Genomic DNA, 21,893 nt, shown 5'->3' with positions numbered 1-21,893 from the left:
AAAGTCCTGCCTTGAGTTGAATTCTTCTTGGGGATTGCAAGAGCACCACCAAGGTTTTCCTATTCAACAGAAGTAGGCTCCTTCTTGGGAGCAGGAGGCCCTAGAAGAGATGCCTTGCACAATAACTAGCCCTGATTAAAGAAGATTGGTGGAAGCTATAAGAACATAAGAGCTATGAGCAGAAGGAAGTGGAATGACCCCTTGAACCCGTTCTAGTGTTCAATAAGGTCATGGCTGATCTTCTGTCTGAAATCTGTTTGACCCACCATACAGTAAATTCAGTTGGTTTCCTTCAGGTCCAAAAATTTATTGATCTCATTCTTGAATATACTGAGCTACAGTGAACACTACCTAGCATGTGCTGGATTTGACAGCTGCCAGTTAATCAATTGTGCAGAGTTGGCCCAGGCACTCCCCTTGTGCTGCCACTCTGTTGGCTCAGCCACTCCCAGGTAATGGCACTTACTGAAGTGTGCTGGATTGTAAGATGGCAAATAACAAAGTTTTTACTAGAAGTAAACCACCACAGTCTTCAAGAATAGAGAATTCCAAAGATTTAAACCCTCTGAGTAAAGGAATTTCTCTTCACCTTCTTCCGTTGTTTTAGAACAAAGGTCACCCTTGAAGAGGGAGATGAGGAGGTATCTCTAATCTGAGGGTTGTGAATCTTTGGAATTCCCTACCCAGGTGATCTGTGGAGCCTCAATCTCTGCATATATTCAAGAATGAACAGGCACATTCTATAGCAGAGTCAAGTATTATGGCAATCAGACAGAAAAGTGGAGTTTGAGGCCAGCATTAGATGAGCCATCATCTATTGAATGACAGAGCAGGTTTCAGGGGCCAGCTGACCTACTCTGCTGTATTATATTCTCTTGTAAATAGCCAATCTCTCAACCTGACTCTTTTGATCCCTAGTTCAAGACTCTCTTTTCCTAGAGGAAGTATCTAAGCATCTACTCTTCAAGCCCTTTAACAATGTTGCATATTTCATTAATTCCTCCGACTCCCTTTCTGTGGCAGAAACATCGATCGGGTGGGGCAGTGGAGGCAGGGATGGGGCTTTATAATAGAAGTTTGGCCATACCGTTACCTACTGGAATGAGGTAATTCAAGCTCTCAAAGAATAAGCAAGAGTCACTATGCAGTTTATTCGACTCTCTGAAATAAAGACAAAAATTGCTGGAAACACTCAGCAGGTCAGGCGGCATCAGTGAGAAGATAAACAGTTAACGCTTCTGATTAAAGACCCTTTATCAGAACTAGAAAAGTGAGAAAAAGAGCTAGTTTCAAGTTGATGTGACTCTGTGACTCTAGGAAAATGCTGGAAACAGTTAGCAGGTCAAGCAGCATTGGGAAAAGAGAGAGTTAAAGTTTCAGGTCAAAGACCCTTTGTCAGAACTGGAAAAGGGAGAAATTTAAATTAGTTTTAAGTTGCACAGTGGGTGTGGGCGGGATGGAAAGGATAAAGGAAATATCTCTGATAGGGTTGTCGTAGTGATACACAATTTTCAAAATTGACTGCTAATGAGGATGGCTGGAGAGAAAGCAAACAAAGGGACATGGAAAAGCTGTGAAATGGAGGTCAGATCTGTTGCAAAAAACAGTCCGAAACGGCCAGCGGATCAGGCAGCACCAATCCCCGTGTTCCCTGCAGCACCCCACTAGTCACAGCCTGCCAACCTGAGAAGAATCCATTTATTCCACACTTTGTTTTCCATCAGGTAACCAATCCTCAATTCATATCAGCATTTTACCCTAATTCTATGGTGCGGTAATGCCAGTGCCCAACTTTGTGGGAACTTATTAATACCCTTAATAAATATACAATACCCTTAATATACAGTAAAAAGGCTACTTGATTCATATCCTCAATTGAGGCAGAAACTTCCAGGAATAGAAGGGAGGCTGTCCAGATAGGAATGGACCCTCTGAGGCCCAATGCCTTACAAAGCTGGAGGATAGAGCTGTCCTCCTTTTTACTATAGTGGTCACCGAGGCACACTTTGAATGATATCCTCTCTCTTTAAAATCTCCAAAAAGCACTCTTTGCTTTGTTTGAGCACACTTTGAGTATTGAGCAGTCTGCAGTGGTGTTGAAGTTGACTTATGAGGTATCCTGATGTGAGTTGAGTGGCTCTTCACTTGCGGCTAACTGCAAAGCTCAGCAGGCTGTGCTCCTTCTTCCTTTTCTGGATCTGTGGACTCCAGTTTATGTTAGGAAACATTCAACCATGCATTGCATGAGAATTGAAGTCATTAGCTGCTCTGAGAAAAAGCCAAATGCATTATCATAGATACCAACTGGACATGCTCAATACAATTTCACCATTGATGTGACTTCACTTGGAAGTGATCGCCAACACAACTTACTCCAAGTTGCATTGATTTTTGGATTCATAGGACTAAAGGAAAAAAAATGATTATGATCCATTGGCTCAACAAATGAAATTGACTGTTTGCTAATGTGTTTATTTCTCTTAGGTCCTTCGAGCCTTAGTTGCTTATGACTGTGATATAGATGTTATTAACATGGATGGAAATACCGCTTTACATCTTGCAGCAATGGGAGGATTTGCTGACTGTGCCAAGTTTTTGGCACATCGAGGTACAGTTACAAAATCCATAAGCAGGCAGATGCTTCCCACAGATGCTTCTGTCTTAGTACATCATCCAAAATGCACATTTACACTTACTAGTGTTATGGTAAAAGTTCCAGGCTCCCAATTTTCAAATGTATGTAATTTTGTAGAGTCATAGAGTACTAGAGCACAGAAACGGGCCCTTTGGCCCATCTAGTCCATGCCACCTGATCTTCTGCTTAGTCTCATCTACCTGCACCCGCACCATATCCCTCCAAATCCCTCCCATCCATGTACCTATCCAAACTTCTTTTAAATGTTTGATGGATAAAGGTGTTAGATAAATGCTGGTTGTTGTCATACTATACAAAGTGCAATATATTTATCAGGCACATGGTAATTGCATTTCATTACTGCTCCATATTTTGGCCTCAAAGTCATTCTGCAGCTAATAATGTGCAGTTTACATTTAAAGCTCCCGAGACCAGACAATTTTAATGGCTGACCTTGCTTTGATATCTGAAACTGACCTCCTGCCAAAAGCTGCCAGGAGTGACTTGGTGGGAAGATGAGAGCTCATAAGGAGACCAATTAGGCCAATGCATCAGTGACAGTACAATGAAAGAACTTTCTAATTAGTCCTATACTTTTCTGCTTTTTCTCCATAGCAAGCAGTTTTTCAAGCATTTTTTGGATCCCCCTTTGAAATTATTGGATCTGCCTCCATCAGTATTTCAGGCAGTGTATTCTGGATACTAATAATATAGGAGCAGCAATAGGACTGGGAACTGGTGACCCAAAAGAAGCAGCCTCTGATATGTGGTAACTAGCTGGGTGGGGGGGGGGGGGAGCTGCTGCTGGGTTACAGTGATGAAGTTTAGGAGGCCCAAGGATTTCTTCCCAGGGCACAGAGGAGTGCTCCTGTTCCTTCCAGGTGTTCAGAGACATCCTGTGAGTACTAAAAAATATCATGAACCTTTGATTCCCTTAGCAACTTCCCTGCTTCCAGCCTTGACAACAGCTATAGTTTTAGGTTTAAAGCTGACAACCAAAAAGTTGACAAGTATTGAACATATCAGGGTGGGTACATGGATTCATTAGAAGGAGGCCATGTCGGCATTTAGTCTGTTCCAAGCTTATAAATGGCCATTGAAAAGAAGCATCTTCTGTCTCATCCTTCTCTATTCTGCAAACTTCCTCAACTCCCCATCCTTCTGCTTCTCTCCCCTCCCCAGGTGGTTACCAAAGGCTGGGCATTATTACCTTGGTTCCTCAGCAAAGAATGCTTTCTCCTTCTCACCTCTTCTCACCCTCAGTTGCCTGACCCAAAGTCATTATGATCTGGAACATGTTGTACTGCCTGGCAGAAGCAGATTCAACAAGAAGGAAATTGAATAAACACCTGCACTAGGAGCCTCATTCAGATTCTAAGTTGCCAGTTATTTTGCCACAGTGTGGGTCATGGTTTCATAAGACAGAGGCTACTTAGACCATTGTGGATCAGTAATGCTTTGAAAAATCTGCCTGATTAGCCCCTCTCTCTTGTTCTTTGCTCAAAAGACCTGCAATTCTTTTTAGGTAGGTCCCCGTTGTAATCGCAAGCCATTGAATGGCTTGTTTCAACCCCTCCCTCATATGTTCATTCCAGAGTAGATTAAAATAGATCTCTACAGCTCATTTATATTTAGTTTTAGATCATTTTAGTACATTAGCTTAGATGTAGCTATGTGGATTATAATGGCAGGAAAATTCTGCAGCACCTCTTAATTTATATGCTTAAATTCCCAAAATGCATCACCTTAGTGCATATTTCTTAAATATGTTTAACATTATCAGTTGCATTGAATTGTCAAGACAGAACATATTACTTATTGGTCTTCAATGTTAGGGTGGAACTGGAAGAAGAGAGAACTGAGGTGATATATTTGAAAATTTACTGCAATGCAAAGCTTGTAATTCCCATTCTTTTGATATTTTGGCTTTTCTCTCAGGGAGCAATCCCAAATTAAAAAATTTACAGTTGAAAACTCCAAGAGCTGCAGCTAAAGCACTTGGTTTTAAACCCGTGTCGAAAGAGCTACGCAAGGCAGAGCGACTCTACAATAAGTATTCCAAACCTGGTGTGAAAAATCCTAGTCCACCCTGGGCCATCCATCTCTATGACTGGTCTCTATACCATGAAAATACTCTCCGGAATGCTTTTGCAACAATGGACAGAGGAGATGGCACACTTACCCGAGAGGATTTTGCTGGAATTTTACTGGAAAAGAATGCACCAATAAAGGAAGAAGAGGTAACTACATTAATGACAGCACTTGATAAAACTCGTACTGGAACTATTGACATCAATGAGTTCTTCAAAGGTACCAAATACCTTGAAAAGATTTACCTTATGTCTTCATATGAACCAAAGAAGAAAAAGGGAAAGAAAGGTAGAAGGGGCAAGAAAGGCAAATTGAATATACCAATACCAATTTGCACAGTTCCAGAAGAATATATGATTCGACGTGAAGATGGAGGCCCGCCAGACTTTATGATAGAACAATTTAAGAATTTTACTGACACAAATCGATTTAACCGTGATAAGCCACCAGAACATCCGCTGCAGGACGATTCTTCATGGTACTTAGAGAAACCAGAGAAAGTGTTCACAAGTATTAACTATGCAGCAAAAGCTGATGATATGCAATCTTTAAAGAAAGCATTTTATCAGGGAGTACCAGTCAATGTGCAGGACAAATTTTTTACAACTCCACTTATGGCAGCATCTGCAGATGGAAATTTTACACTTGCCAAGTACCTTGTGGAAGCAAAGTAAGTTTCTTTTCTGGCTGACATTAAAAATATCTGAATTTATCTTCATAGATACTGTATATATTTTTCTCCAAACTAGTGAAAAACTTTGCACCTGCAGCTTTGTAGCAGATTCAGGAGAGAAAAGTGGTCAACCAGTTGCACTGGCATCTCTCATCCATAGAATACAAACATTAGGATTATAGCTGACCACTTACTTCTTGTCAGTTGATAACAATCCAGTGTTCCTGGCAGTGACACAGCATGCAGGGTTCCAGATGGGCTCCACCTGCTTGATTGCAGGAGAATTAATTGACTGCATTGGATAGAGTGGAAAATGTAAAAAATTATTCTATTGGTTTAAAGTTATTTTCCCTTAGTGGGATCTCCAGCTAGGCTATGATGGGCAAATACCTACTACCCCTTCCCTTCCCCGTTTCTGTTGGAGGCAGGCAAGCCAACAAATAATGCTGGGAGTTTGTCAATATCGTGCTAATAAACCAAGCCCAGGAAAGCATCTGAAGTCATTTCAGTTCTTAGCTCAAGATTTATCCTGCGCTTAATTACTGTTTTGCAAAATGCATGATAATTACACCTTGCTTTCTTCATGATGAAGCTTTGTCCAAAAGTCATAAAATCAAATGGGAGCAAATATTTGGAGTTTTTTCTTTGCAAATTTAATTATTTGACTTTAGTCAGCCAAAACTCCATAAAAGGAACAATAATACATTTGCAATTGTCCTCATAAAGTAAAGCATTAAAAAAAGTTGACCTGCATCGTTATTTGTATCCTTGAAGACCTAGGGATCTTCATTTAGTTTGATTACCATTGAAATAGGGTTAAATTGAAGATTTCTCATGTCAAGTAGACACTGGGGCTTATTGTCTTGCACCACAACGATAGGACTCTAACTTGACATTCTCAGGTTTAGTGTTTTTAAGCACAGCCTTGGAATTCATTATTCAGGATTTGGGATTTAATTCTGTATGCTTAATGAGGAAGCAATTGATTTTTTACGTATGTTATTTACCATTGTAAAATCAAGTTTTATTTCTTTTATATCAGGCAAGTCCAGATTGCGGAAATATTCTGCTAAAATGTCAGCAGTTCTCACAGGGTTATAGAGTCATCAAGTCATACAATATAAAAGCAGTCCGTTCAGCTCACTGATTCTGCACCAACCATCCACCACCCATTTACACTAATCCCATTTTCTGTTGTGCAAGACTGCTGGCTTTTAATTTAAGTAATTGTGTGCAAGTTCAGGATTCCTGAGCAAAAATGCTGAGAGATTCCTGGTGAACTTGAATCCATTTATTTGACTGGAGAAAAATAGCTGTGAGAGAGAAAAGTGAATGTAATTTACATATGCAACCTTCTTGATCTTAATTATGTTAAGTCCATTTAATTCTTTTGTGTTTTCAGGTCTGCTAATTAATTTACTTTTTCAAATTAATAGTATGTTTAATTTATAATAGTCTTTGGATGTTTGTGAATGTCAGAGGCATTCTGTTGTCAGCCAATAGCCCTAAAACCATGGCTTGCAGAGTATTAAAGCATTTCTGGGGGTAGTGCTTGAAACATACTGTATTACTGGAATAGCCCTGTATTACACAGGTCTCCTATGATCAACTGTGTTACGAACCAGCAACAAAAGAAACACAGCGAATCATGTATAAGTGTTAAAAACTATTTTATTAATAACTACTTATGATAATAAGAAAAATAAAAGTAAAAATTTTAGAATGTTAGAATTAAAAATGTTAGATCTTAAACATTAACCCCAAAACTAAACTCATAGTGTGTGTGTGGCAAATTCCCAAACTCCAAGTCCAGGAATGGTTCTCAAAGTTCAGTTCAGCAAGCCGTAAGGTGAAATGTGAGCAAAGGCTTCTTCAACAACCACCATTGACTGAAGACAAAATGTAGAGAGAAAATAGAGAGTAATTATGGAATCCAGATGTTCCACAATGGAACCCATACAACACCTCAGTGTCTACTCAGCAGTGACTACTCCACCGCTTTGTTCCAAAGCTTCTGCCACCCTGAAGGGCACTCGAATCGTGGCCGTCCACACAAATACCTGTTTCCTTCTACAGGTCAATAACAAAGTGGATTCCACTGGATTATTCCAAAAATCCATACGTGGATTGTAGTGACAGATGCAGTTACTGTTTTTCATCCATCGATAGAGACTAGCAGGTTGGTCTCTCTCTCTCTCTCTCTCTCTCTCTCTCTCTCTCTCTCTCTCTCTCTCTCTCTCCTCCTCTGACTGATTCTGACTGACTGCTCCAAAAATGTCATTACATCCTTATCTTCTGTTGACATCATCACGCCGCGCGCGCGCGAGCACACACACACACACACACCACTATGCTCTATCTTAAAGGGACATTCACCAATAGTAACCTAGTCCGTAACAACTGGGAGTTGGCTTCATGGTGGAGTTTGCTTCCAAAGATCTGCTCCAGGTAAGAGTGAGTTCGGTGGATGAGCAACTCATTGGTCAGTGGCTGATTCAGGTAATTGTCTTAGTGTTTTACTACTTAAATGAATTCTGTATGGTTTGCAGGATGTGCAGTACAACATAGCTAATTTTTACTGAAGTAGTTAAGGAAAATCATCTGCGTATAACTGCCACAATATCCCTCTGAGTGATGTCATACTGCACATTAGTTTACTTTGAGATAGACAAGAGAGTATTAGTAACATCTGGTTAAATTTGGAATAAGCATACCCAAAATAACTCAATAGCTCCATTAGAAATATCTTTATAATACATATTCTTACAATGTGTTGTGCATTTCTAGGGCTAATGTAAATGCATATGATAATTTAATGTGGACACCCCTTCACCATGCATGCCATGCAGGACAGCTGGACATTGTGGAACTGCTAGTGAAGGCTGGTGCATCAGTAAATGCAGTTTCCATAAATGGAGCCACACCTTTAATGAGGGCAATAGAAAGCTGCAGACTGGACTGTGTAACGTATTTGATTAACCACGGTGCTAATGTTGAACTGGAGAACCATAAAGGTATGCAAGAACTGTGCGATGTGTTTGGAAAACGGTATAATGCAAAAGTAAAGAAAATATTTCTGATAACTAGCACTGGTGTAGATCTTGACTTGGAATGATGGTGTAAAGAAGGTGTGGGTAAGTCAGATGTCTTATATCGAAGCTTGTTTTTACTTCCAGCGTGTGCCTGAGATGATGATTTAAAGGTTTGTTGACCCATTGTGAACTGAACTTTACTGGTTGATATCTCCAGAAAGTTAGAATAAATTGAAGAAACAATTGAAAAGAGCATCCTACATACATCAAAATGGAGCAAGTTTCTTTTCCATGGGTTCCATTGATTATTTCCACGAGGCCAGCAATGTTCCCTTGTACTGTTTGTAGCACTCTGTGATTCCCAAACTCTGAGGCTGAATAAAAACAGTGCTTATTTGAAGTAAATAAAGAACTACTTCTCCGAAGCATCAGGATGCCCTAGTGTTCTTTATAGCAAGTTCAGTGCAGTCATCGTTGTGGCTCAGGTGCTATATTGCAAGTAAGGTTCAGTAATGGAAAGACCTTACATTCTGTGCAGCATGGGAGAAACTTTTGGAAGTGTCTGAAGTGAGAAATCAAATAACTTACCATCCCAGATCATTTTGGATTAAAGTTTCAGTAGCTGGTTCCTTAACGCTCCTGGTTAGCTCGTTAATGTAGTAATCCATTCTGTGTCTCTTTCTCTCAAGCAACAAATGTTGCTGGACTGTTTATAGTTAACTTTGATAGCCCAAAACTTGAGCTAGTATGAGGAATATGGGAATATTATTGTAAAATTTTGTATATGTTGTAAGTCTGACACAAGAACAGAAAATGCTTGTTATTTTCAACATATCAAGCAGTGTCTATAGAAGGAGAAGCAGAGTTAGCATTCCAAGTTAATGAACCTAAAGACAAACTGCACAGATGTTACCTGACCTACTGAGCATATCCAACGTTTTCCGTTTTTAATTTCAGGAGTATTATCACAGTTCAGACGCAAATTCCCAGCTGGATCAAACACCCAGCAGTGCTTCAAGTTAGCCTAATGGTAGTGTGATGGATTGAAATCTGAGAATGGTTATAGAATTACACCAGATTCCACGAACCCATTCCCATCCTGACCCTACTACAACCACCTCCTTGTCCCCCCACACTCTGCCCCCAGCAAAATAGATAGAAGATGTGTTTTTTTTCCCCCTTGACCAACATTTAGATTGGAATTTATACAGTGCAGATACCTAGTGGATTCCAGTTGTGCTTCAGGCTCCAACAAAATTTATCCTCCTTAACATCAGCTCCTACCCCTCAGCTAAGGAGATTTCAGCATTCATGAAAAAAAATCTTGAATTAATAACAAGCATTGTCAGTTTGTTAAAGAATTTTTTTTTTCTAAATTGGATATTCCGGCCCAGCTACTTAAAATCCTGAAGTACTGTATAGTGAACTGTGACCATTAGAATATACCTAAGAAATTTGCGAACAGGAGAAATAAAAATATTGGAAACTATATATTGCAAGGACCAATAAACCAAGCACATTTGCTTTGTTCTTTCTGCCTTGTCTGCATTTTTTGGATGATCAGAGTGGCAACAGTGCCTGTATCAGCTTTTAAAATCTATTGAACAATACTTAACAGAAAATAAGATAACTTTGCTCACAACAAGCTTTGAGGTTACTGCTTACAGCATCAACACTTGCTATAAGCATTGTTAGTTGGAGGAATTTCTCACTTGAAATGAAAGAGAAGGAAACAAATTCATACACTGTTGGAAATGATGTGTTCTGATGAAACATTAATCTGTGGCATTATCTGCAGAGTCAAGAACTCCTAAAAATCCCCATAGCGACATTTGGTCAGTGAAGTTCTTCCAATATTCTTGTCGATATTTATTCCCCTCAACCAACGTCATTGAAGGATGATTAGCAATTTATCTCATTGCTGTTTGTGCATGCTTTACTATGTGCATTGTCATTTTTGTTCACATTACATCAGTGTCTAAATTTCTGAAGTACTCCTTAGGCTTTGAAGTGTTTCTTGGTGCCCTGAGGAAATGAGAGACTCATGCATATCTGTCCAGTTTTCTATTGCCTATTTGTTATTTCTACACTCATATTTTTGCTTTATGCTCAGTTGCCTTTGGTGCTGTGGGAGGAATGTCTTCAACACCAGCAAATGACACTATTCTGTATGCATGGAACATTTGACAATATGACATCATACCAGAAACATTTTATTTTTCATTAAATCTAGGGCAAAATGCTTTGGACATTGCAAATGCCTACGCTGACTTAAGGATAATTGAAGTGGTCAGAGCCAAGATGGATAGTCTTCCAAAGAAAGAGAAGCTAAAAGGCAAAGGAGGAAAAGGAGCAAAAGGAGGAAGTGCACCTTCCTCAAGGCCTCAGACTACTGCAGCTGGGTCTTTGGTTGGAGAATTGGTAAGCAACACATTTTCTGTCTTGCTCATGAGTTCTTGCCAGTAGCATGTTTCTTTGAATTTCTAGCCAATTTTGTTAATTGGTAAATGTGAAAATGAAGAGCACAGAACCTGGGATTGATCCTGATGTTTACTCTGCTCATGAATGCCTTACAGTCCTGACCTAATATATGTGGAGTCAGGGGTTACAGCACCAGGGTGGGTGGCACTCTGCCTGGCCCAGCTGCCAGGAAATATAACCTCTCTGCTTGATGTGGCATGATAATTGGCCTCGGGAGATATAGCACAGAATCAGGCCTTTCAGCCCACTGATTCTGTGCTAAACATCAACCACCCATTTACACTAACCCTACATTGATCCCAATTTCTTTTATCCTCCCCACATAATGATTTTGGGGAAATTGTCAGAGGTGGGCAGGGTGTTGGGTATGAAATCTGAGTAGAGATTTCATTTCTAAAAGTGTCGCAGTTACAAAACTGTGAAGAGATGCAGCCTACATTCTTGAGGGCCCCAGCAATAATTCAGGCCATGTTCCCCATTCAATGTTGTATTAGATTTTAAAGTGTGGGCATACAGTCCCAGAAAATTCAACAGGCTCCTGCCAGTTGAAAGTCTACTAGATCCGTCAAAGTTAAGGCTGCAATCCAAATACATTAAGGGGTAAATGTCTTTCTTTACTACATGGAGAGTATTGTGGCAGAGATTTCTTATATGAACTCACTGAAATTCCTGAGGTCAATGCTGAATTCCACCAACACAGAGAGTGGTGCTTCTTCAGGGCATTGTACCCATCTGTGGGATGCACCCCTCCCCTTCAGCAAGGAATCACACATTTTCAGGGTAAATAGTTGCAAAATCTTTAAAAAAAAAGTAGTGTACGTGTACATTAGCAGCAGGCTATTGGGGTATTTGAAATATTGGCACCAGATTTTCTGGTCACAAGAATATAAGAAATAGGAGCAGCATTGAGTCATCTGGCCCTCAAGCCTGCTTAAGCATTCATTAAGATCACAGCTGATTACCTATCTTTGTACCACTATCTCCAAAATCTTTGACTCCCTCAATATCCAGAAACTTATCAATCTCTGTTTTGAATGAACGTATCAAAAGAACTCATTTCAGCACTAAACAGGCAATCCCTTATTCTGAGATTATGATCCCTGGTTCTGAACTCCTTAACCAGGGGAAACATCCTTCCCACCTCCATCCTGTCAAACTTTGTAAGGATTTAGTCAGTTTCAGTGACAATGGACATACCTGTTACATCGCATTAAGATTTAGCAGGCTCTGTAGCATGGGTTCTTTTAGTCTGGGAGCATTTTAAGTGGACTCTAACAGGCTGTTCAGCCAATTAGTTCAATTAGTTAACTATAAAATGAAATATAACACTTAAAAATAAAAAAAGTAAGTTATGTTAAACATCATCCAATTTTAAATGCTCTTTTGAGAAAATTACACCCCACACGTAAAAACAGTTCTTCAGGGCCAGGGAGATTGTTCAGCTGTAATATTGATGTAATATGCTTTTACAAACCATATTCAAAAAGTTTAATATTTTGGTTGTCATAGAGCAAGAATAGAGGGTGAAAGGTTTATATTGGCATCAAATCGCTATGCTGATTGTACTTGAAACATTATAGAATAGCAGGGAATAACTGACTGGATTTCTACATTCACTTGTACCTGCTCAAGAAGTTGCTGTGATAATGGCTGCTGACATTTTCACTGTCATTACAATTACAAGCTCAGGTCCATTATATCCAGTGTGTTTTCCTACAAAAGACACTGAATACCTTATGGGCTCCATAGGGTACTGCTGTTCAAAGTTTGTAAGTCCTATAATGTATAACTACTGCAGGCTTCAATTAGTTGAGATATTTTGAATAAATGCATCTGCAGCTCTTTTCTCCTGTAAAATATAGCTTAATTCTGTGGATTTACAGGATCTACTGGTCAATATTGAGTGTTTTGTGATCAATGAAATCCCACTCAAAATAAATATCAATCTTTCACTCTAAACACAGTTTTCTCTAACAAATGCAGGTTTCAATACAGCCTCCCACAGCAAGAGTTCCAAAGAAAGAAATCCCCAAAGACAGCATAGCAAAGAAAAGTGAAATGTTAAATAGTGGAGTGGCCAAGAAAGTGGACATAACCTTTGTACCAAAAAGTGTAAGTACAAGATTTGCTGAACCATGTTTTTCTTCAGCAGAACCACTAAGGCTCTTAGATCTCCTAAAGCTGGCAAACAACCTCAGATTCTTGGTCAAGTGGATATACTATGGCAGATGAATGAATATATGGAGCTTGTGAAAGAAACCAAATGTTGTCATGTTCACACAAAACTTCCCATGAAAGTCCACGGGAAGATTTAAGGCAATTTGGGTTCAATTTTTGTTAAGGCAAACTCCAAACACTGTCAAATTTTTGCAGACTAAAATTTTCAAAAGCTTGTACTCTTGGATTTATTAAATGTATCCAGCAAGTGTAAGCTCTGAGGTCAGCACAGTGTCACAATTAACCTAACAACAGGTCGGCCTTCTTTTGTCAGCTGGTTCAATTTTCACTTTAGAGGAGAGCAGGTTGGAGGATTGACTCCAGCATATCAATTAATGTATTCATTATGTTGGAGAACAATTGAATGGAATGTGCTGTTTATCTGGTGTATCTAGGGCATTAACCCAAGCACAGACTAATGCTTCCTTGGAAGCCTTGGGTGGTAAAATGAAAGTTGAAGAACATAATAAAAAATCAACATTTGTGAAGTTCCAGGAAATCTGGTTGGTGACTAGTTGAGTTAAGGCCTGTCTTGCAACTAAACAGAAATGTAGAAACAACACTGGGATATTAGAGCAGCAGCAAGTCCTTTTCAGGGTACCGTGGAAGGGACTTCAACTCATTCCAGCAGGAACTGGGCAATAAATGTCGGCAGCATACTTTGCACTGGAAAATGACACTGGAGATAATGGGGAACAAAGAAATGGCGTATTTTGCGTCAGTCTTCACTGTAGAAGACACCAGCAACATGCCAGAAATTTGAGAGAGTTGGGGGGCAGAAGTGAAAGTTGCTATTACTAAGGAGAAGGTGCTTGGGAAGCTGAAAGGTCTAAAGGTGGATAAATCTGCTGGACCGGATGGACTACACCCCAGTGTTCTGAAGGAGGTAGCTGAAGAGATTGTGGAGGCATTAGTAGTGATCTTTTAAGAATCACTAGAGTCAGGAATGGTTCCAGAGGACTGTAAAATTGCTACTGTCACCCTACTCTTTAAGAAGGGACGGAGGCAAAAGACAGGAAATTATAGGCCGGTTAGCCTGACTTCAGTGCTTGTAAGATTTTAGAGTCCATTATTAAGGATGAGGTTCCAAGGTACTTGGAAGTACATGATAAAATAGGCTAAAGTCAGCACGGTTTCCTTAAGGGGAGACCTTGCCCGACAAATCTGTTGGAATTCTTTGAGGAAGTAACAAGCAGGATAGACAAAGGGGAGTCAGTGGATGTTATTTACTTGGATTTTCAGAAGGCCTTTGACAAGGTGCCACACATGAGGCTGCTAAACAAGATAGGAGCCCATGGTATTACAGGAAAGGTACTAGCATGGATAGAAGATTGGCTGACTAGCAGAAGGCAAAGAGTGGGAATAAAGGGGGCTTTTCCTGGTTGGCTGCCAGTGACTCATGGTGTTCCGCAGGGGTCGGTATTGGGTCCACTACTTTTCACGTTATATGTTAATGATCTGGATGACAGAATTGATGGCTTTGTGGTCAAGTTTGTGGATGATACAAAGATAGGTGGAGGGGCAGGTAGTGTTGAGGAAACAGGGAGTCTGCAGAAGGACTTGGACAGGTTGGGAGAATGGGCAAAGAAGTGGCAGATGGAATACAGCGTAGGGAAGTGTATGGTCATGCACTGGTAGAAGGAATAAAGGTGTAAACTATTTTCTAACTGGGGAGAAAATTCAGAAATTGGAGGTGCAGAGGGACTTGGGAGTCCTAGTGCAGGATTCCCTAAAGGTTAACTTGCAGGTTGAGTCAGTAGTAGGGAAGGTAAATGCAATGTTAGCATTTATTTCAAGAGGACAAGAACAAAAAAGCAAAGATGTAATACTGAGGCTTTATAATGTGTTGGTCATACTGCATTTGGAGTATTGTGAGCAGTTTTGGGCCCCATATCTAAGAAAGGATGTGCTGGCATTGGAGAGGGTCCAGAGGAGGTTTACGAGAATGATCCCAGGGATAAAAGGGTTAACGCATGAGGATCGTTTGATGCTCTGGGCCTATACTCACTAGAATTTAGAAGGATGAGGGGGGATCTCATTGAAACCTACCAAATCTTGAAAGGCCTGGATAGAGTGGATGTGGTGAGGATGTTTCCAGTAGTGGGAGAGTCTAGGACCAGAGGGCACAGCCTCGGAATAAAAGGATGTCCCTTTAGACCAGAGATGAGGAGGAATTTCTTTAGCCAGAGGGTGGTGAATCTGTGGAATTTATTGCCACAGACGCCTGTGGAGGCCAAGTTATTGGGTATATTTAAAGCAGAGGTTGATAGGTTCTTGATTAGTAATGGCGTCAAAGGTTACGGGGAGAAGGCAGGAGAATGGGATTGAGAGGGAGTAATAAATCAGCCATGATCGAACGTTGGAGCAGACTCGATGAGCTGAATGGTCTAATTCTGCTCCTATGTCTTATGTTCACTGTTTCCGCTCTACAACAGTTTAATTCTACATTACCATATTTCCATTCAACGTAATAGGAAGCCATCAAGTCTATGTTGACTTACAAAGCAATCCATGAATGTTAAGTCTCCACTTATTTACCTGTACCCTATTCTCTTAAATATACCCATTAACAACCCACCCCCAAATCTCCCAGCAGCCACTTACACTAGCAGTAATTTACAGTGAGACAAATAGGTCCTTTTGTTGGTGGTTCTATGATTCACCATCAAAAGGTAAGCAAGCAAACGGATGAGTTAATTGGGAAGTATGAAAGGGTTCAGAACATAACACGTTAATCACAGGACAGCTCATAGAATTCACACTGCGCTTTACTAGTCAATGAATCTGTCAGCCCAGTTCACCTACTCTTCACCCTGCAAATTAAGTGCTTGTCCAATCCCTTTTTGAAAGTCCAGTTTCCACCACTCTTACAAATCACAACTACTCTCTGTGTAAAGAGAAACAAAGGACTGCAGATGCTGGAATCTGGATGAAAAAACAACAAGATGTTGGAGGATCTCAGCAGATCAGGCAGCATCCGTGGAGAAAAACAGATGGTCAATGTTTCAGGTCAGGACCCTTCGTCAGTCTTAAATAAGGGTCCTGACCCAAAACGTTGACCATCTGTTTTTCTCCACGGTTGCTGCCTGACCTGCTGAGTTCCTCCAGCATCGTGTTGTTTTCACTCTCTGTGTAAAATTGGTTTTCCTTCACATCCCCCATATATCTCTTGTTATTACTTTAAAGTTTAAAGCAGTTAAAGATTTTCCATCCTTCACCTTATCCATATAATTTTAACACTTTCTCCCTTTGCTCATATATCTATTCATTCTAAGGATGGTCTGTAATTTCTTTCCGATACGTACACTCCTCCACCTTTTATTACAGGTCTAATTTGGTGAAAAATTTTCTTCTACTTTCTTTGCCACAGTTCCTGGTTCTCCTTTACTATGTTCCTTGGGTGTCAATAACATCACCGTTGTCAATAGTACAGCAACCACAAATTATGGTGGAACTGATATTCTATTTATATTGGAGCTCATTGGGGGTCAGAGAGCTTAAGTAAATAGGCCATCTGGAGACAGATCAAGAATTTTATTCCACCCATTGATGATCTGACTTCTGACCCAGCCCATACAATCTGATAATATGGGAGCAGCTTTCAAATGAGGTGTGATCCATCCACCAGAGTTACCATCAGATAATGAATGTGAAAATTATACACCGTGCCTTCAATGTTATGAAGCTGTGCAGATCTTTCACCAAGATCAAGAGCTTCAACATTCAGAGAAAATGGATCTTATTTCATTGTGACTACTCATGAAGAAAGTGGGGTAGATGCAGTTAGTTTTAAGTCATGATTGCAACTATTGAACAACACGTACAAATCTTGCATGTGCAAAATACTGATGTTACTAGATTAGCATCACAACATAAATAGAAATTGTCTCCAGTTGTGACAGCAAATCCAGCAGAAATGGTACTATAGTACAAACTGAATGCAACAGTGTGATTACATTCAGAAACTATCAAAACAAAAATAATGTCTCTAAGGTCGCTTCAGCTATATTTTAATGAATCCAGGTGAACTTTGTCAGAATTTGCAGTCTAACCTAAATTTGTTTTTCTTATTCTACAAATAATAACTAACAGATGAATGGTCAAATGCAAACAGAAAATGCTGGAGATACTCAACAAATTAACTTGCATCTGTGGAGAGAGAAACAGTTAATATTTCAGACCAATGACCTTTCATCAGAGCTCAGAGTGCTTCCTACATTTTCTGTTTTTATTCCAGGTTCCCAACATCTGCAGTTTTATTTTTGCGTTTTGATATGTGTATATTTGTTCTGCATGACAATCCTTAAATTTATTTGAATTTCATGTGGTGTAAGAGTATTTTTCTTTTCCTTGAAGATGTGGACTAACCCACCAACAACTGAAGAACTAATTCAGAAGAGAGAAGAAAATCGGGAGAGGTTCACTTACGAAGTAGATTTTAGTGACTTCCTAATGCCTTTCAAAAAAAATATCAAAACAAAACTGGAAGAATCGTAAGGTATGGGTGCCAAGTAGTGAGAATATTGCACGAAGTAGCTGTAGAATTTGGAAAAATAATGTTATCTCACAGAAAATTATGTGAATTACAGGCAAATGCAACAAACTTTTTTATTGCAAGGACTATCAAATACATGTAAAAAAGTGTGTGAAACTATGTATTTTGAGAAAAGACAGAAAGGTGTCAAAACATTAAAAATGTGATGCTATTTCAGTTTGTAAGACTATATAAATTAATAAAGCAGTCAATTTCTACAAAATAAACAAGTTTTGTCTTTATTTTATTGGGTATCTGTTCTAAGTATGTAATGACTACATTGTTGAAGCTTAGCAATTTGTATCTTAAACCAATAAAACAGTGAGATACTGCATAGACATGTGCAATTAGATGGGCTCTGAGCTACAAAAAGTAGCATCCTGGACTCAGCACATGTGTAAGCTACATGAAAGAAGGCATAAGCTCCTTGTGTGACATGCCAAACCAGGAAAGGCTTGAGTTCAGAGGCTTTAACTTTCTGCACTTTGAAGCTTCGGGCATAATTGAAGTACGTAGAACCATCTTTTCCCAATGACACTTCTGAGAACAACACATTGTCTTTCAGCAATTTTAGATGGGGAAACTTTAGCTGCATTGCATCCTTCTGAGGCTGGCATTCCCACATAAGATCTGATTGCGAAAATTGGAACGGGAGCAGGAGAGAAAGGAGAATGAGCTAGGCATGCACCATCAGCCTACACCAAAGGAGATGATGACCAATTGGGGCAGCCTGGCAGCGCAACAGTTAGTCTTTTTGGCTCCAGCAACCCATTTCAGTCTTGACTTCAGGTGCTGCATATATAGACTTTGCATATTGTCACCATAACTCCAGTTTCATTTCACATCTCAAAAATTTGCTGGTAGGTTTATCCACTGCAATAACTTTGTGTAGTTAAGTGCAAAGAATCAAAGGGGAGTCGATGAGCATGTGAGAGGGGTACCAGGAAAATAAGGAAGAGGGAATGGGGCTGCTGGATGTTGTCGGAATCTGGCATGGACCTAATGGGCTGAATGACCTCCTTTTGTTTGTAACAAGTAAGTAACTAGGAGGTAGCATTCCACCAGCATCTAACATTTGGGGATGTCTCAAAAGAGATTTGCAACAGGAGGCAACCATTCAATTAGGAGGTTGAGGTGGAAAGGGGAATAAAAGGTTGGTGAGGGAGCAGTTTGGGAGAAGGAAGCGAGGGGAAAAGGAGATGAGAGGGAGGTGGGGCAGAATGGAGGACGAGAGGGGGAGTGAAGGTGGAACAGGGATCCACAAAGATTGAGTCCCAAGCCAGCACTGGGCTAATAGAATTTGGCTCAGGATTTTTCAGTGAGTGGTGAGTTTTGGTGACTCACAGTTGACTTCCAAAATAAGCTGAAATTTACAGAAGGTTCTTTCCAACAGGAACCCCTGCCATTCTTCCTGACCAGCCCAATGCACGACATTTTGCACCTCATCTGGCCCTGATTTCTCACTACGCCTGGTGAGTTAAACGAGGAGTTGGCCTTTATGGCACCTTTGGACACTGGTCTACTTGTTGAAAGAAGTTCCAATATATGTCCCTTGCATCAGCTTAAGAAAAGGTGGTTTGAATTAGATCAGAACCCATGGAATTCAATGTGATCTCTCAGATAAGATCCAGGGATAATTTTAACTACTTACCAATAAACAACCCCCCCCGCCCCTCACATCCCCCGATTTCAGGATTTAAAAATATTTTAAAATTATATGATTACATTGAAACATGCAAGATTTCTCTTTCAACTCCATTCTGTTATATGAATTGTTATATGATATACACAATATGCTCAAACTGGTTATTATGGGAAATGGACTGATGAACTAACAAGGTTGTTCATAATTACCTGCAGGTTTTTTGTTTAATTCAGTATTTGTTTCCCTCAAATGTATCTTATTGAATTTTCCCCACACTGTATGTGCCTCACCTCTGTCCCCTCATGTTCTCAAGGCCGATGCCCAGCAGGAGTTTTTTCAAACTATATCCTTCACCTGCATTTAGGAATTCTAGTGAAATTGAACCTGCCTTTTGTTGCTGCTGCTGGAATGTGCCAGGGTCAGAAAGGGGAAAGTCACTGCGGCCCAGTGATTCTGTTACACGATACTGCTACAGATGGCTTAACATGTTTATCCGCATAACTCACCTTAGACTGTGAATGTAATGCATTACTTCAGGCACTAGACTTTGTTGATTGATTGTAAGCGACATAACAATAAATCAGAAGTGAGGAAACTTGAAATATATTAAGCAAAAACAACAAAAGCAAATGAATAAACCACCAAGAGAAACTAAGAATTATAAACTGGGCACTTTTGCCTGAAGGTCTTGTTTGATAACGTCATAGAGTAATACAGCACGGAAACAGACCCTTCGGCCCATCTGGTCTATACCAACCACAGCAGCCTCTCTGTTGGTCCCAGTTGCCCGCATTCTGCCCATAACCCTCCAAGCCTTTCCCCTCCGTGTACCTATTCAAATGCAATTGTACCCGCTTTGACCACTTCCTCTGGCAGCTCATTCCAGGTATTCACTATGTTCTGTGTAAAGAAGTTGCCTCTCAGGTCTCTTGTATCCGTGCTCTCTAGTTTTGGACTCCTCAACCCTGGGGAAAAGTCTATTATTGTCCACCTTATCCATACCCCTCATGATTTTATAAACTTCTATAAGATCACCTCTCATTATTCTAAGCTCCAAGGAATAAAGATCCAGCGTGGCCAACCTCTCCCTATAACTCAGGCCATCTAGTCCAGGCAGCATCCTCATAATTCTCTTCTGCACCCGCTCTAGCTTGACAATATCCTATAACAGGGTGACCAAAACTGTACACAATATTCCGTGTGCCGCCTCACTTGTATAATGACTTGTATAACTGCAACATAATAATGCCCCTACTCCTGAACTCGATGCCCTGACTGATGAAGGCCAGCATGCTAAATGCCTTCTTCACCACACTGTCTACTTGCGTGGCCACTTTCAGAGAACTGTGCACTTGTTCTCCCAGGTCCCTCTGTCCCATAACACCAATCAGTGCCCTGCCATTCACTGTATAGGTCCTACCCTGGTTTGAATGTCCAAAATGCACCACCTCACACTTAGCTAAGTTGAGTTTGACTCCCAACATGGTTAAGGATGAAGGATGTACGGAGATCTCCCTCCTTTTATTTGTTTTCTCCATCACCATTCCCAGCTGAGCACACAGTATGAGTGATCAGCAAAACCACAGTGCCACTGAATTGGTGCTTGCTTTTGGAAAAAGGAATAAATTGCCTTCATTAATGTGAGTTCAGTCTCAGTGAGTCATTGAGAACAGAGAAGGAACTACAGACAATGAAATCTTTGTGGAGTAAAAGAGAACATGCACTGACTAAATGTATATGTGAAGAGGTCTCCTGCATGAGAATGGCATGACAAATTTTTACAGTCTCTCAGGGTCTGCGCAGAGTTTGTACATTCTCCCTGTGACTGCATGGGTTTCCCCTGGGTGCTCTGGTTTCCTACTACAACACAAACACATGTAGGTTGGTAGATTCATTGGCTACTGTAAGCTGCCTCTAGTACATAGGTAAGTGGTAGAATCTGGGGGAGTTGGTGAGAATGTGGGATTTGTGTAAATGAACTTGGTGGGCTGAAGGGCCTGTTTCTGTGCTGTATCTCTCTATGACTGGTTTCTCCCATTTAAGCTATTGTTTCATTTTTGGATGAATCCCCTCCTATCCTTGGATTCATTCTTTCCCTGAGGAACGATGTAGGAAGCATTCACCGTGGATGGAATTTTCATCCATAATTTGGCATTGGATGCCCAATTTATGTCAAAATACACAGCGGATTTTTGGCGACGCTGGAAAATCCTAAACAAAAATAGAAAGTGCTGGAAACTCAGTGGGTCAGACAGCATCTTTAGTGAGAGAAAGAAAACTAAAAGATGCAATTCTTTAGTTAATGGCAGACTTTTCTGACAGGCAAGGATATAATGGGCTGAATGGCCTTCTTTATTGTAAGTTTCTATGGATCCAATTGTCTCAAAAAAAATTGCTGAGTTTTGTGACCTGGGTTTAAGGATAAGTAAGCAATTGCATTTGTGTGCAGATAGCACCATCTATTGGGCATTGCTAATAGAAAAGTAACTACAAGATCATATTTGTAGTATATTAATGACCCAAGACCTGTAATTCTGGAGTGTAAAACATCACATCCTAAGATTTATAGCAAGCTGCTCATAGCT

The 21,893-nt window shown here is 40.2% G+C and overlaps 1 protein-coding gene across 1 annotated transcript in view; it reads left to right on the top strand.

Moving 5' to 3' along the window:
* Positions 1–17,882, top strand: part of ankef1a (ankyrin repeat and EF-hand domain containing 1a) — a 31,291-nt gene extending 13,409 nt beyond the window's left edge. Inside the window, exons 5-10 of the mRNA XM_052012097.1 lie at positions 2,485–2,608; positions 4,574–5,396; positions 8,187–8,413; positions 10,665–10,852; positions 12,896–13,024; positions 17,486–17,882. Coding sequence (XP_051868057.1) covers positions 2,485–2,608; positions 4,574–5,396; positions 8,187–8,413; positions 10,665–10,852; positions 12,896–13,024; positions 17,486–17,626 — 1,632 coding nt within the window. The 3' untranslated portion in view covers positions 17,627–17,882. The remainder of the gene's footprint in view (positions 1–2,484; positions 2,609–4,573; positions 5,397–8,186; positions 8,414–10,664; positions 10,853–12,895; positions 13,025–17,485) is intronic.
* Positions 17,883–21,893: the final 4,011 nt, after the last annotated feature.

This window comes from Pristis pectinata, chromosome 3 (assembly GCF_009764475.1).
Source record: "Pristis pectinata isolate sPriPec2 chromosome 3, sPriPec2.1.pri, whole genome shotgun sequence".
NCBI classification, from domain to species: domain Eukaryota; kingdom Metazoa; phylum Chordata; class Chondrichthyes; order Rhinopristiformes; family Pristidae; genus Pristis; species Pristis pectinata.
Note: the sequence above shows the minus strand (reverse complement) of the source record. Positions and strands in the feature narration are given on the sequence as shown.